This window comes from Eretmochelys imbricata, chromosome 8, assembly GCF_965152235.1.
Source record: "Eretmochelys imbricata isolate rEreImb1 chromosome 8, rEreImb1.hap1, whole genome shotgun sequence".
Lineage (NCBI taxonomy): Eukaryota > Metazoa > Chordata > Testudines > Cheloniidae > Eretmochelys > Eretmochelys imbricata.
Window position 1 is genome coordinate 1,842,297 of NC_135579.1, and position 15,714 is coordinate 1,858,010.

Genomic DNA, 15,714 nt, shown 5'->3' on the forward strand with positions numbered 1-15,714 from the left:
AAGCTCGATTACCGCACAGCTGCCCTGGTTTTGCAATCCAGGTCGGCTGGCAGTGGAAGCGTCTCCCTGTGCACGGGGCACCTGGGGGGATTAGAGCCATAAACAACAAACAGCAGCCTTCTCCAGCACAGCATGTACCCACGGACAGCCCAGGGTCTAAACACTGGATGGACCTGGCCGAGTGAACAAAGCCAAGGAGGGCACGAGCCGACACCTCGCCTGGGGCCCCTGGCTGCATTTGTTAGTGCGGCCCTGGTGTGGTGAACTGTCAGGTGTAACATCCCACCACTGCCCCCCGGCGCGGGGCACTGACCCCTCCCGGCTCACGCAGCCCAGGAGACAAGAGGCCCCTACAAGTTCTAGACTCAGGCCGGGGTGCAGAAGGGGAGGGGGAGAAGCCGGGTCTCCCCAGGTCACAGTTACCACCAGCCCTGCATACTCCGTCCAAAAGCAGACACAGGGAGCTGGGCATGCAGCAGCATGTATGTCCCCTTCATCGCGCTGGGGCCCTTGCCGGAGCGAGGACTGAGCAGAAGGCCTTGGAGTGGGAGGCCCAGTTCTCAGTCCCCCGGGAAGGGCCCTGGGAGGACCTGAGCGCTGGGCAGGCCGGGCGAGGACAGAGCTGATAAACGACACCCAGAGGCAAAGACACAATCACGTGTTGCCACCACGAGCTCCCTGCCCCAGATCTGTCATCTCAGGCACTGTCCAGATTGGCCCTTTGCCGGTTGCCTCTTGAAACCCCCCCACCCCAATCCCCCTGGGACTCAGCCCCGTCTGGGCCTGTACTTCAGAGATACCCGGCTGGGCTGCTGTGGACACAGCAAAACCCACGAGCAGAGCTGATGTCCCAGTACCGTGCAATGGAGTCACGCCCCTCGCCCCCGCTGACCCTTTCATCTCTCTGCCCCCCAGCTCCAGGCCTTCTGCTCTGGGATCCACTTCCTGGGGCTCTCGTCCTGCCTCTGTGTTCTCCTCCGACCCACACTCCTCGCTTGGCTGGGTGTGTGAAGCCAGGACACCAGGGGGTTAGGCCGTGGGGAGACGTGCAGCTGTTCAGGGTGCTTGGGAGAAAGGGACATTCGAATTAGACAAGGGGAATTAACGCAGACATCAGGAGACAAGGACAATGCGCTGATGCGGGCAGGGAGAGCCTGTGCTGGCCCCCAGAGCCCGCTTTGCTGGGGCACATGCAACGGGGGTAGGGTCTCTCTTCCCCTCCTCTCCTGCCACTCTGCCCCACATTTGGGGTGGGAACAAGAACCAGGGATCAGATGGATCCAGCCTGCGTGGGGAGGAGGCGGGCGTGAGCCCTTCCTTCTGCCCGCACCCTAGTGCACCGGCGGGTTTGTGCGTGAGCACAGAGCCGTGCACGTGTGCACACACACACAGCTGTGCCCACACGGGGTGCGTACAGACAGACCCCTGTGCACACACACAGCCATGCCCGCACAGGAGCACACCCACACAGAACGGTGGATTGTGTTACAGATCCAGGTCGCTGGGTTTGCAAACAGCCCCCCGTGATCCGCCTGTGGAGAGCGAGATGCTGGATGTGGTGCTTGGCTGCGTCTCTGGGTCCTGAGCAGGGCTTGTCCGGTATTGATGGCATTCAGCGCTCCGCTGGTCCATCCATCCTGGCTCAGGAGAAAAGACAGTAAATGACCCTCGGGGACGCTGGGGGCTTCACCCTCTTCTGCAGCTCTGTCGCCGGCTCCTCACACCGCGGGATCCACATGTCCCTCTTGGGAAGGAACTTGGCCAGCCAGAGGCCTCTCCAGCAGGCCAGGATGGTGGAGGAGGTCGAGCCACAGGATGGGGTAGGACTCCTGGGGGGGGAACAAGGGTGGATCTCACTAGATCTGCCTGACACATGCTACGGCCGGTGTTTAGTTTTACCTCCTAGCTCCCCTGTCTGCCCCCATTCCCAGAGCCCCTTTCCTCGGTTCAAATTGAAGGGGAGGTTGCAGGAAACCTTGGGGAACGGGCAGCGAGTGCAGGAAAAGCCAAGGGCAAGTTCTGAGCACAGCATATATTAGAGCTCCTGGCAGCTTCAGCCACCCATCCGAAGCCATGGGACAGCAGTGGGGACCAGGGATGCATGGACATAAAGAACAAGGCAGGACCCTCAGCATCACACACGAACAACAGCAAGTTACCATCCCCAGGCCCCTGAAAATGGTCCCTCCGGGGTGTCCCCTCTCCGGCTGCCTCTAGGGGTGTTCAAATTTATGGGGTCGGGGGTTGGAAAAGGATTCAATTGGCAACACTGTATCTAGTTGACCACGGTGGGGGGAAATGGGGGAGTTTGGGGTGTGTGTGTAGGGAAATCCCAGCTTTCGGAGTTGGTGCTTTGGGTGCTGGGGCCAGAGGAATGGCTGTACCCCCTTATGAGACTCGCTGACCTCCCTGGCCATTCCCACGCTCCTGCCTTGCAGCAGCGGAGGGGGGCCCAGGCTGGGGACACCATCAGGAGCACAGTTCAGGGCGGGAAGAGCGATGCGTGTGCCGAGTGTTACCATTGCATTTTGACCCCCCTGGGAAGGTGTGGGAGTGACCCGGCGCCATCATCTGGCCACTGTGCCAGGAATTACGGATTCACTGAACTTTGCTTCTCTTTCTGTCCCCTGGGCCTCTGTCATTCTAAGTGAGCCGGGACTTTCCAGCTCTACGGATCCTGGCGCAGATTCCGGATTTGAACGCCAACGTTTGCCCTGGGCTGGCTAACAGTGGAACGTCACAGGGTGCTGTTCCTGTTCCCTGACTGGGTGACGGAGGTTTCCAAACAACCGCCTGTGAATAGCTGGCCGAAATCAAATACGCAAGCTGGTGCCAGCTGCGACTCACAGGGGGGACTCCTGCTGTCGAGCTCCAGACTGGGCTACGCCCAAGGCAGGTTTCAGATTGGTGTGAGTGCATATGGCACTTCCCTTCGTCGCCCGCTCTGCTCGGAGAGGAAATCCTTGGCCAAGTGAGGAGCTCAGATCTGCTCCCGCTCAGGTCTAAGATCTCCTTCCTTTCAGCGTGATGAGTTCATGTCGGTTCCAGGTCTACGGAGGGAGGGCTGGTAGCTTGGCCTCACTCCCAGAAGTCAGACCTGGTACAGCGGGCACTTGCTACACGGAGGGGGAAGTACAAAACAGCCACCTTCCAGTGGCTCAGCTGCTTTCCATGTACTGCAGGGAGAGAGCTATTAGGAATTGAGTCTAGAGGGTTTCGAAGAGCAGATCTGAATGACTCTGGCATCTGCACTAACAGGGTGGGAGGGGACTGCTCAGGGAGACCCAGCCTCATGTGTCAGGGCTGAGCATATTACGCCCTGCAGCCTAGGATTGTGCAAATGGGCTTGACACCTCCCTGGCAGCATTTGGCCTGGGGCTTTGTCAGGGAGAGGAGTCTACACGGTCGGGCCATTGGCCTGCTTTGCCTTGGCATTTCCCAGCTGCGTGCCATGTCCCGTTCTGTTACATTGCACTGAGCAACTCAACAGGGGGAGTGTCGCCTAGTGGTAAGAACCAGAGATGGGAACTCGAGACATCTGTAACCTCATCCTAGCTCTGTCACTGATTCAGTGTGTGGCCTTGAGAAAAATCACTGAACCGCTCCATGCCTCAGTTTCCCCTCTGTAAAATGGTGATAATTAATGACACTTTCAGCGCTATCCTCCCATGAAAGGCCTTAGAGAGATGCCAAATACCATCCTCCCCCTTTTCAGCCTGTGCTTTGCACTATAGCATAGTCTGGGGGGAGAGATGGAGTGGATTTGTTCTACCCACTCAGGCCATAATCAACAGTCTCCTTCTCCCAGGCTGGGCACTTTGGGGTATGTCTCCTGCAGCTAGTGCCCATGTCCTCTGCCGTGCGTCTGCCAGGCTCTGGGTGACAGGCTCCCCTGGGAAGGGAGAGAGAGAACAGAAGGCTAGGGAGGAGGAAACCAGCAGCAAAAGATGGACGGAAAATTGCTGGAAATTTATTTTGGGTTAAGATCCAGCAAAGCCCAAGGGCGGAAGCTGCAGAGCTGGAATTGGCTTCCTGCCAGAGATGTCTCCTGTAATTATGGAGCTTCAAGCTGATTGCTGGACTCCAGGTGTGCTCGGGTGACTCCCTCGAGCCTGTTGTTCCCCGAGCACTCAGTGCTGTCCTCCCCCTCGAGGGAGCAGGCGCTAGCTTTCAAACAGTCAGCAGAGTGCCCCGCTCCTGGCGGAGGTGGGAATCGGCTGGAGGGGCTGAGCAGAGGCCTCAGGAACTGCCCAGCCGGCCTCCTAGCCAGAGCGTGGGGTTGGCGATTTGCAGCAATTTTCAGCGCTAGCCTGTCCCTGCTGTGCGTGGGCCTCTGGGCGCGTGTGGCCTTGACACGCTAAAGCTACACTCAGCTAGCTGCCCCCGCACATCCAGCAGCCGTTCCGTGATTCCCCAGGTGCCCTGCGGACAAGTGGTCCTTGTGGCAAAGCCCTAAGAGCCTCGGGCACTGCACTTGCCCAGCCTGCTTGGCTTGCTAGCACAGGGAGGGAGCCCGTCACCAGGCCAGCTGCACCGTCCCTTGGGAATCAAAGCCCGGTCCCCTGGCACAGTGTGACCATGTCCAAGGTTACAGGGGCCTGGTGTGGAGCCAGCAGAACCACCGTATCTAGCTCTCAGCAGACAGGTGACCCCGTTGTTTGCCTCGCGACACAGTCAATAAAGCAGAGGCCGCATTATCAGCAGGCGGCCGTGTGGGACAGCTGGCAGAGGTGACTGTGACCTTAGCTGCCGGAGCCCTGCCCAGCTTTTCCAATGGAGAAAAGAAAGTAAAGGAGTAAAGGAGTAAAGAAAGTCTCCTGCTGCAAATGTCTTGTTTTCCATGTGTGACCCAGCCCCGCTTTCCGCGGCGTTTACAGGCATCAGCATGCACAGAACCGCAGGGGCCAGCTGTAAACCCTCACCCCACAGCCGGGGAGCATGGGAGAAGGGCTAATGACGGCAAAATGCAGCCAGCCCGCTGCGCTGGCATGGTTCCTAAAACCATTGCGCCAGAGCTTCTGGTATCTTTATGCGGCTGGAATGGGCTTGGAGAAAGGCAATCATCCCAAGTGCTCCGCAATGTGATTTCTTAATGCAGCCACTTCTGGGGTTGACAGCGTCAGGTCCCATTATCCAACCGGGGTTAGCCCTGGAAATGAGGCAGAATAGCCTGGTGCAGGCCCATTGGATAGTCAGTGGAAAGTAATCAGCCTGCTGGAAACGGCTGAAGACTCTTCCAGCGCAGGCGGGAGTTGCAGGTTTGTCAGTGGCTGAGAGGGGCAGCTGTGCCCTGGTGTCGTTGGCAAAGAGATCCATTCTAGGCCTGTTACCAGGAGACGGAAGTACGTGAAACTGATTAATCTGGCCTGTCAACCAGTTCCACCGGGTGCTGATCTACACTAACCCGTCCACCAAGACAAGCCAGGAATAGATCTCCGGGAGGAAGGGGCCTGTGCTCTTCTCCCCTTTCATATACAGAGGCAGAGCCCGCCAGCCCCAGACTCAACACAGCTTAGCTCCCCTCCTGCTTTCTAGCCCGGCTAGACTAGCCCCTGGCACGCAGAGCAGTGGGGGTTGTGGGCCAGTTGGGGGAAGGGAGGAAACGCAACCGAAAGCACACGGGAGAGCACGTGTTAGCCCTTTCCAAGCTCACCCACTGCGCATCGCTGTCCAGGTACTCACCCAGTGGCCCCCACCTCTGCCTTTAGGCTTCCCCCTGTGGCAAATCTAACTGTGACCTTCTAACGTTTGTCCTCGTTGGCTGTTGGAGGAGGGCAGCCAGGAATCAAAGGCTGAGTGCGTGTCCCAGAGCAGAGCCTACAGCAGCGGGCTGGCCAAGACTCAGGGAAAAACTCCAGCGCTGGAGAGGATTCAATTAAAGACGAAAAATAAAAAAAATCACTCAGTCACTCGGCGACACTCGGTGTTCCGCCGAGGCTCCGGGCTGCTGCCTCTTACTCGCCCGTGTCTCTGCGGCACCAGAGCCAGAAGGGCCCCCGGCGCTCTGGTTTGCATCACCTGGCGCCGGGAGAGAGTGGAGCAGGCTGGAGAGGAACCAGGATGACAGTGACTGCTGGGCAACTCAAACCAGCCCCATTTGTGGCCGGTAATGTGGTTATTTCCCCAGTGAAGGAGCATTTCTCTTCCCACGTCTCACAGGTCACCACATTCCCCCGAGTGCCACGGAGCACGCTGGCCTGGCCTGCTGCAGGGAGAGGGCAGGGGTCTGACCGCGTGTTGGTGGGTGTGGGAGGGTGCCATTCGCTAGTGTGGCTGGGCTGTTTGCTACCTGGCCTCTCTCCATTCCTGGTTGACATTTAAACCTTTTATACATTTTTAACCTCACGCATATCACTGTGGATGTCCCGTGAGCGATAGAAATGTCCAGGCCTTGTCCGAAACGGTTAAGCTTTCGCCTCGCTAGATTCTAGTGGCAGGGAGTTCCAAGTGAATGATGAGCTGCGTAAACGGAACAGCATTTCCTCTGACCAGTTTTAAATGAGCTCCCTTTCCTTTCCTCGGTGTTTAACGAGAGGTGAGGAGGAGGTCCCTCCTCTGTCCCACTCATCATTTTCCATATCTGAGTCATGTCGCCTTTTAGTCAGCTCCTCTCTAGCCATCCCAATCCTTCCCCTCTCGTCTCCTGGAAATCTCTCCAGGGCTCGAGTGATTTGTGTCGCCTTCCCCCTTCTCTCTCTGTTTGCAGATGGAGCGGCCAGATTTGAACTCTCTGTTGCGGCTGGTGGCATCCCATTGAATGGCATCATTGTCGGAGAACACGTGCAGCATTTGCTGATCCATTCTCGATCTCTGCCCTACCGTAGGCCAATGGGCCACATTTCCAGCGGTACCCAGCACGCCCTCTTGAGACTGATTTTCCAGAGAGCCGATCCCACTCGGGCCCTGCACTGAACACAGCAGAGTGTCCAAATAATTCAGCCCCAGCAGCTCCAATCAGCTGAGCTCCTTTTCTTTAGGTGCCAGACTGGGAGCTGTGGGGGGCTGATCCCTTGGGAAAAGGGGTCTCTCTTATTTCGGGAGGTTCTGAGTTTAACAGAGTATCACAGATGTTGGTCTCTCCTGCTAATGCTCAGCTGTGACAAAGAATCCAGCAGACTGCAGGGGAGTGCACTACGGCCAGGGCAAAATGAAACCATCTAGTTTTGAATTCAGCTTTGGACCAATCCTGGTATCTGTATTTCCGTGTTCAGATAAATAGGATGATTAGCTCCTCAGTCCTGTCCCAGTTAGAACAGACCAGCTGCGGCTACAAGGTCATGGAAAGTGGCCCCTTTGCTAACACTGCACTCTGCTCTCTGCTGCACCCAAGCTAAGAACGGCCAGACTGGGTCAGACCAAGGGTCCATCTAGGCCAGTGTACCGTCTTCCGACAGTGGCCAGTGCCAGGGGCCCCAGAGGGAATGAACAGAACAGGGAATCATCCAGTGATCCATCCCCTGTCGCCCATTCCCAGCTTCTGGCAAACAGAGGCTAGGGACACCATCCCTGCCCATCCTGGCTAGTAGCCACTGATGGACCTATCCTCCAGGAATTTATCTAGTTCTTGAATTTATCTATGCCACTGAAGTCAGCAGAGTTGCATCTGTTTAGACCAGTGGTCTCCAAACTGTGGGGGTGCGCCCTCCTAGTGGGGTGTGGTGGGGCCAAGGCCAGTCCCCAGCTCTGGCCTGGCTCCTGTCCTGCCCCCAGCCCCGGCTGTAGCTCCAGCCCCCGACCTTAGCTCCTGGCTCCAACTGCGGCCCCACTCCCAACTGCAGCCCTGGTCCCCAACTACACTCCTGACCACAGGTCCCAGGGGGTGTGGACAGATTCCATTGGGGTAAGGGGGGGGCACGGCCGAAGACGTTTGGGGACTACTGGTTTCGACCATTGGTGACCATTCAGAATGACCCTGGGGCTGCGGCTGCTGGGGCTTTAGTGTGCAGTTTCCAGTGCAGGCCGTGCTTTCTAGACCAAGACATTGCCACCCGGCTTTTGAACATCCATGCAATACAGAAGGTGTGGGGAGGGTGCCTGCAGGGGTGCTGGTCCCTGCTCTGCACCCCTCTCCCAGGCCAGGCGCTGCAGTGCAGCCCCCCGAGATGGGGAGACGTTTGCAGCGTTCAAGCTCTGCTGGAGCATCTCCCCCGGGTGCAGTGGGGCACGGGTGTCTGTCACCATGGAATGCCCTCCCTTGGGAAGAAGCAGGCTCCCAGCTCTCGGACGGAAAGACCCACATCCCCTTCGAAGGGGGCACCAACACAGCTAATAACTGGCCCTCTCTCCAGCGTCCTCCTAGGAGACCACGGCTCCTTGGGGCTCCCGTGCTCACTGTTACTGGCACTTGGTGCCAATTGCCGGTCTACTGCTGGGTTTTCTTTTGATCCTCGGTTCGCCCCCCATGCCTGGTAGAGATGGGACCATATTGAGGGAGGGGGCCACACCCCATTGCGACAGAATGTGCCAAGAAATCCCAGCCCATTGGCCCTAGCTCTGCAAAGAGCTCCCCCCGCCCCGACACCTGGCTTTTCTACCACCCGTGGAGCTGGGGGGGGGGGTCCCTGTCAGGGCCCCTCGTGGGCTGCCCCTAGCCTGTCTGCCCTGCAGCCTTAGCATGTACCAAAACAAGTGCCCCAGTACTGGCCCAGCCCGCGGTGTCATTGGGGCAGGTGGGGGATGGGAGATTTGGACTGGAGCACAGGGCTGCGCCCAAGCTTAGAGCACCCCCCGGCGAGACACAGTGGGGCCTGCAGTGCAGGGACCAGGCTGGCAGGGCTCGGCAGCACTCAGTAGGGTGCTGAGCTGGGGCTCTGGAGGCTCCAGCCCTGCTCCTGAGCTCACCCCCTTCCACACGGAGGTACTGCCACGGATGGGGACCACTGCTCCTGCTACGGGTGGGGAGAAACGAGGGGAGAACCAGCCCCCCCCGTCCATTCCTCCCACCGCCAGAGAGCCAGGCACCCTCTTTGTCAGTAAGGGGGAGGTGGAGAAGGCCCCTGGATGGGTGAGTGGGGCTCAAGGGAACCCCTCCTGGGATGGGGGAAAAAGAGAAAACCCAGCGTGACTAGTGCTCTCCCATGCAGCGAGCTGCAGGTTGAGTCTGGGCTCAGCTCCTCCTCTTGTGGTTTCACATCGATCGCACCACTTCACTCGCCCGGCAGCAGCTTGTTTGAGGTCGATGGTGCATTTCAAACAGGCTCTGGGCTCTCCCTGGGATGGCGGATGGCCTTAGTGCTGCTCTGTCAGTTTCAAGCTGGTGCTTTCATGGTGACACTTTTCTTCTCTCTTGTGGGGATAACCCAGAAAGAGACTTGAGAAGACCAGGCCAGAATATGTTACTTCAGGGGAGAGTCTGTCAGGGGGCTGGACCGGGACTCAGGGGCCCTAGGCTTAGTCCCTGCCTCTGCCAAAGACTCTCCTGGTGAATCACCAAATCTCACTGTGCCTCACTTCCTCATCTATACAATGGGGATAATGATACTTTGTTAAACTCTTCAGGGCAGGGCCTGTCTCTCACTCCATGTCTTCCCAGAACCTGGCACCTTGGAGCTGTGATCTCACTGGGGCCTCTCACGATGCTCTGGTCAGATACAAAATAATAATTAATAACTCTACAGTACCACGACCCGGCTGCAGCTGAGCTCACACCCAGCCTTTGCATCCTGATGCAGGAAACCTGGGTCTGCTGCTGCCTCACTGAAATTTACCAGGGATCGAGGTCAGGTCTCAGAGCCAGCCAGGCTAGTCCTACACCCTCCACATGTTTCAAGAGCAGCATCTCCCCGTGCAAATAAACCAGCACTATCCATTCCCTGCCTCTCTGGCAGCTCCAGTAAGCAGGAACCAATCTCCTCCCAGCTGGCAGGAGCTTTTCTTAGCCCAGTAAAATTTCCTGAGAAGTGAGTCCTTGCCAATCTCACGCCATAGGGAGAGCAGAGTTCACTTTGCTTTCCCAAGGGTACTTGGGTATCTTTATCCCTGCCCTCCTCTTTTGGCTGGAAAATTGGGATTTCTGGCATCTCAGCTCCTTTTCTTTTAGCAATCCCTTTGTTGCGCTTCTGCCTACAACTGGGGCTAGTTCCCATCATGCTCAGGCCAAATGCTGGCTAGGGGAATGTATGTGTATTTGAAATCAGTGCTCTCGCTCTCTCTGTGTGTAAACACGCGTAAGCATGTGTGTTAAACAGGTACCTTCATTTTCAAAAGAAAATGTAGCCAGAATTTTCCAATCCTGATCCCCTTTCAGATCTGTCTGTAGCCATCCAGCCCAGACAGCTTCCTGGCATCCAGGCCTCCCGGCTACCTGAGCAGGAGTGAAAACTCCTCCCCATCCTGCTCCAAGAGAATTCAACAATGGAAAAGCTTCAAATCCTATTTCCCTCTGTGATGAGATCTACTTGATCTCCTGGAATGAAGGGTTGAGAGATGCTGAATAGCTCCTCCCCTTTCACCCTCGCTATCAATAATTACCTTAGTGCACAATGGAAAGCCATGAATGCAGAGGGACCCAGACCTGCCTGCCTCCACGGCCCAGAGCAAGGCCACTAGGCCAGACAGAGGGTGGCTGGGATCCGGTATCTGCAAAGGAGACAGGCAGGAGTAGGGGAAATGGGAGTTGGCTGCTCCCACAGCTTTCAAAAGGCCATGGAAAGGAGCGAGCCTTGACCCTTCTCCTCCAGCTCCTCCTTGGAGGCGACTTCCCAATAACCAACTGCAGGTGGAAGAGGACCTCCCTTCCCCCTGGCTGCGAGGTCTGTGACTCTCTGCCCTGCCTTCCCTCTCCTGCTCTCAGCACCGCAGAGGGCTCTGCCCAAATCGTACCAGGGAAAAGCACCGATCAAAGTTACATTAACAAGCGAATTAAAATCACGAAGCTATTACAAATAAACAGAGTGCTCCTTGCCTGGAAGCAGAGTTTCCTCTCCCAGTTCTGCTTGGCGGAAGAAGGCCTTTCAGAACCGGCACTCACCAGAACCAGCCCTGTAAAGCAGGTCAGGCTGCAGAACTTTGACTACATAGCAGTGGAGACCCGGTGCAGATCCCCACTCCAGACGTCTCAAGGTTGAGCTTGCTGTAGGCAAGAGCCTGCATCAGTTGGGACCAAAGGAGAGCACGGACGCACTGGGCTGAGCTGGCGGTGGGAAGGGGATGTCCTACAATCACAGCAGGTGCAGTGGGCCCTGGGGCTCTCAGCAATGAGGCACTGGTGCTTGGGCCAGCTGCTCCTCCAGGGTCTCTTTGCGAGGCTACCATGCTGGGTCCAGCTTTTTGTACCTTCAGTGGGTGCTTGAGGACATGTACGGAGCACTCTGGGACAGGGGTGAGCAGCATCAGTCCCGGCAGAGGCTGGGGCAGGGCGCGGCCCCGGAGTGATACTCTCCAGCCATGGGCTAGGAAACCTGCTCCCCGCTTCTCCACCACCAGCGCCAGCCAGGATAAAGCCAAGAATCGGCCCTTTGTTGGCGCTCCCAGGAAAGGCAGCGGGGAGCGTACACACTATCTGCTGCGTGGAACGTTTCTGAGCCGCTTATCGGGCTGCAGCCCAGGGGTCAGATGAAAGGCCTGCAAGGAGCAGGAATCACTCGCAGCGAGGAAGGAAAACAAGCTGCATTCTTTCCTTTTTCTCTCTTTCACAGGAGTGGGAAGATCAGCGCTCCCTCCATCCCTTAGACTCCCCTCCCCGGGCTCTGGGGAACAGAGGAGCTGGCAGGGCCTGGTTCAGAGCTCACACCTGTGGCTCTGCCCAGCGCATTGGTGAAGCCTCACAAGGTAACCTGCCCTAGCCTCTCCTGGTTGCAGCAACCTTAGGACTTTCCAGGCACCGCTGCTCAGGCCCCCCCTTCCACTGCTCGTCCGGATCAATATGGAAGTGATGGCGGTCAGTGTACGGGATGGGGCTCCGAGTCAGAGATGCGGAGAAATGGCCTAATTTGCATGAACATTTGCATATTAACCAAAAGAAAAGTCAATGCACCCCGCCTTAAGTTTAGCTTGTACTGGACTCTTCTTGGAAACATAAGCAGAACTCGCTTGTGGATTGAACTCACCAGCAATAGAAACCTGCACGTGGAGCACTGCGGGCTTGTGGTTAAAGCAGCTTATCGGAAACAAGAGCCCGTGACATCCCCATCTTTTGGCGTAGCTCCTGCCTACGCTGACGCATGGCAGCGGCTGCAGCATTTGAAGGGTAGCCAGATCTGAACGTGCAGAGGAGAACTCACCCCCTCCCTGCGAGGCTCATTCAGAGTGTCAGTAAAGTACATCGAGAGCCTCCAGCAGACGGCACTGTAATGTGCAAATGGTATTTTTACTGGTGAGCACCTTAGCTGGCAGGTGCTACGGTTTTAGGGTGACCCGGTGTCCCGATTTTATAGGGACAGTTCTGATATTTGGGGCTTTGTCTTATATAGGTGCCTATTACCCCCCACCCCCGTCCCCATTTTTCACACTTGCTGTCTGGTCACCCTATATGGTTGCCTCTTGCATTATTAGCATCAGCTGCTGGGGTACATTGGAACGTGGTATCAAAGTAAGGCTGAGGGATCTCCTGGCCCTGCTTGCAGGCAGGGGGCTCTGAGAAAGGCACGGGAGCTGGGTGGCCCAATTCCAGCAGGAAAGACCCAGCGTAAAGCAAGGTGGGGGGAGTTGTGCTTCTCTGTTTTAGGGAGCAGCCTGTTTCCTCACTCTCTGTTTTGGGGTTCTCAAGCACAGGGTCACATTGCAACCTCCCCGCAAGACTATTCTATGTTTGATCTAACTTCTTTATACATCTGCTGTGAACATGCCAGCTTCATCCTTGCCCTACAGGTAGGGACTCGGATGGCCATGCTCTGGGCTCCCCATTCTGTGGAAAAGCCCAATTCTCTTCCAAAGCCTTGTCCCAGAATTGAAGGAGGTGCTGCAGGATGTCTCTGCCCTGGAGATACACTCTCCCTCTGTCCCGCTGCGCTGCTTGAGGCACCAGTGTTCATGCTCTAACCACGGCAGTAGATGCTGCTGCCACTCCTGCTTTAAGATGCAGAGCATGAAGAGAGCTGAAATGTACCAGAGGCAACAAACAAAAGGGCTGCAAGGGAACACGCAGCCAGCTGTCCACCCCCCCTGGAGCTAAACACGGCTCTTGAGCTAATCCTAGCTAGTTCCTATTAGCCCCCATCCTCCCCATCTTCTCCAGCCTATTATCCAACTTCACATGCTTGCGGGAAGGGGCAGAGGGACTGAAGGGGTCATTTCACATTTGCTCTTGTAACAAATTGGCTATTACCACTGTCCTCTGGTGGGTGGAATCAGAACTGCCCAGCTGCGTGTCCATGGCCCTATACTGCACACTACAAAGGGACTATTCTCTTGTCGCTCACGTGCTAGCAGAGCAAGGGGAAGTGAGTTCTCTCCCTGCTGTTACCTGTGCCATACTGTGCATCCAAGCCTACTGGGTATGTACCCTGTGCTTTGGGCATTGCAGAATCAAGTCTAAGCCCAGAACTAGTTTGGACATAAAGCTGAAGCCATGTGATGTTCCTGTCCCTGCTCTCCCCTGCCCCATCCCGGACCTCCCCACCAAACCAACGTGAGGAAGCAGCATTACCTTTCCATGGCTTCTTGAGCGAGTGAGTTCTCCTTCCCGTTCCTCACCTGCATCCTCAGAGGCTTATCTTCCTGCACGCTCAGTGCTTGCTTGCGGGCTCTCCCCCTGGAGTGGGGCAGATGTGTGGGGGTGAGGGGAGTGCTCCTGGAGAGGGGCCCCACCCTTCGACAGTGGAACAGGCGCTGGTAGGCTGTCCGGAAGTCCCTGTTCAGAGCAGCGTACAAGATGGGGTTCAGGGCTGAGTTGGCATAGCCCAGCCATAAAACTATGGACTGGGACGTCTCATCCACCTTGTCCCCCTCCATCCCTCGGTAAGTGAACACTGTGAAATAAGGGAACCAGGAGATGATGAATGCCCCCAGCACGGCTGCTAGCGTCACGGTGGCCTTGTGCTCTTTCACAGTGAGCAGCGCAGGGCTGACGGCCTTGCAGCAGGTGGCGTGGTTGATCCTCTTGGCTTGCTCCCTGGCGATTCGGAATATCCGGTAGTACATGATGCACATAATGACCAAGGGAAGGTAGAAGGTGAGCAAGGCGTCCACCAGCCCGTACACGGCATTGACCGCCAGCTTGCACTTCGTGCTGTTGTTCAAGCCTGTGTTCTGCACACCAGTGCCGTTGGTGTTCCAGCCCAGGTGGATGGGCAGGAAGGAGACCATCAGTGAGACCACCCACGTGACAAACATGGCCACGGCCACCCGCAGAGGGGTGACCAGCTGGGTGTAGCGGAGCGGGGCTGTGATGGCGTAGTAGCGGTCTATGCTGATCATGAAGAGGTTGAGGATGGAGGCCGTGCACAGCATGACGTCCAGGCTGATGTAGATGTTGCACAAGGTGGGGCCGAAGTGCCACTCACACGTGAGCTCGTAGATGGCGGAGAAGGGGAGCACCAGGAGGCCCAGCAGCAGGTCGGTAACGGCCAAGGAGACAATGAAGCAGTTTGTCAGGCTGCGGAGCTTGCGGTTGAAGGAGACAGCCAGGCAGACGACCACATTGCCGCAGACGATGACCACAATGAGTACAGTGAGCACGATCCCAATTAGCACTGTCTGTGGTTTGCAGCCCAAGCCTTTCAGAGCAGCTGTGCCATTCTGACATGGATCCATGGCAAGGAGGCGTGGGCAATCAGTCCTCTCCCATCTGGGCTACCATGATGTCCCAGTTCTGTCTGCGCTCTGCAGCTGTTTGGATAAAGGGTCCTACTGGAGCCCACAACGAATGTCCCCAGAGCCCCTCTCAAACCAGCCTCGCACTCGGGCACCCACGCTCTGGGCATAGAGATTTGTGTTCACTTTTTTGCTCTTTGTCTCCGTAAAGGTGCCAGGAACCAGTCAGGGACTCTGCACCCAGAGCTAGGCGAGGGCGTGGGCTCTATGCAGAAATAATGCCCATAGATCATGCCCATGTATCGGCACCAGCTGGGGATCAGTACATCAGCTGCCAGGCGCCTCTCTGGCAGCTGCCTTTGAGTCTCAATCTCTCCCTCTTCCTCGCTCTTCTCCTCCTCCTCTCTGAGAAATTAAGAGGGGCTGAGTCATGTAGGGTCTCAACCATGCCTGGTTCCGTCCACATGGTCAGGCTGGAGAAGGTAGGGAGGGAGATTCTTCTACATCATTCCTTCCGGCTGGTCCATGCCTCTGGCCCTGGGCTGCAGCCACTACTCATCGTTCAGACTCTGAAAGGAAAGGGCAAGATCAGGCCTGCAGTCAGTGCAATGGGGACATGGCAGAGGGTCTGCTGCAGAAAGCAGCAATGGCTACTTGGGGGTTCCAGCCACCCCAGGAACATCAATGGCTGTGCCAAGCGAGGCCCCTGAAGCCAACTCCATGGCATTGCTCTGCTCGCCTGTCCCTCTCGGGGACTCAGATCAATCCCCTTGAGAAGGGAGGGACAGACGGACCAGAAACCAAACCCACACCTCCCGCCTCCCGCTGCCGGCAGCTTGGGAAGTGGGGGGACCGGGGGCCGGAGCCAGTGCTCACTTATGCTGCTGTTAGCTGCCGTGATCCGAAGTCAACGGAGCTGCACTGGTATCAAATCAGCGTAAGACAGGGGAGACTCAGGCCTGGCGGCTGGAATCCAGACCCCAGATCTTGCTCTCCGCCCTACACAGCACTAAATGGCAGGTT

General features: G+C 56.9%; 1 protein-coding gene across 1 annotated transcript; it reads right to left on the reverse strand.

Annotated features, from left to right (window-relative positions):
- Positions 1 to 1,642: 1,642 nt before the first annotated feature.
- HRH2 (histamine receptor H2) lies at positions 1,643 to 14,696 on the reverse strand. The gene is made up of 2 exons (XM_077824979.1): positions 13,586 to 14,696; positions 1,643 to 1,829 (listed from the first exon to the last, which is right to left on the reverse strand). The coding sequence occupies exons 1-2, from the start codon at positions 14,689 to 14,691 to the stop codon at positions 1,643 to 1,645; spliced, it is 1,293 nt and encodes a 430-aa protein (XP_077681105.1). The 5' UTR covers positions 14,692 to 14,696.
- Positions 14,697 to 15,714: the final 1,018 nt, after the last annotated feature.

Excerpts from the sequence above, each read along its gene's own strand:
- HRH2 (XM_077824979.1), bottom strand. The coding sequence starts at position 14,691 with ATGGATCCATGTCAGAATGGCACAGCTGCTCTGAAAGGCTTGGGCTGC. Across the intron at positions 1,830-13,585 it reads GCTCAAGAAGCCATGGAAAG|GAGTCCTACCCCATCCTGTG; the intron begins GTAATGCTGCTT and ends TTCCCCCCCCAG.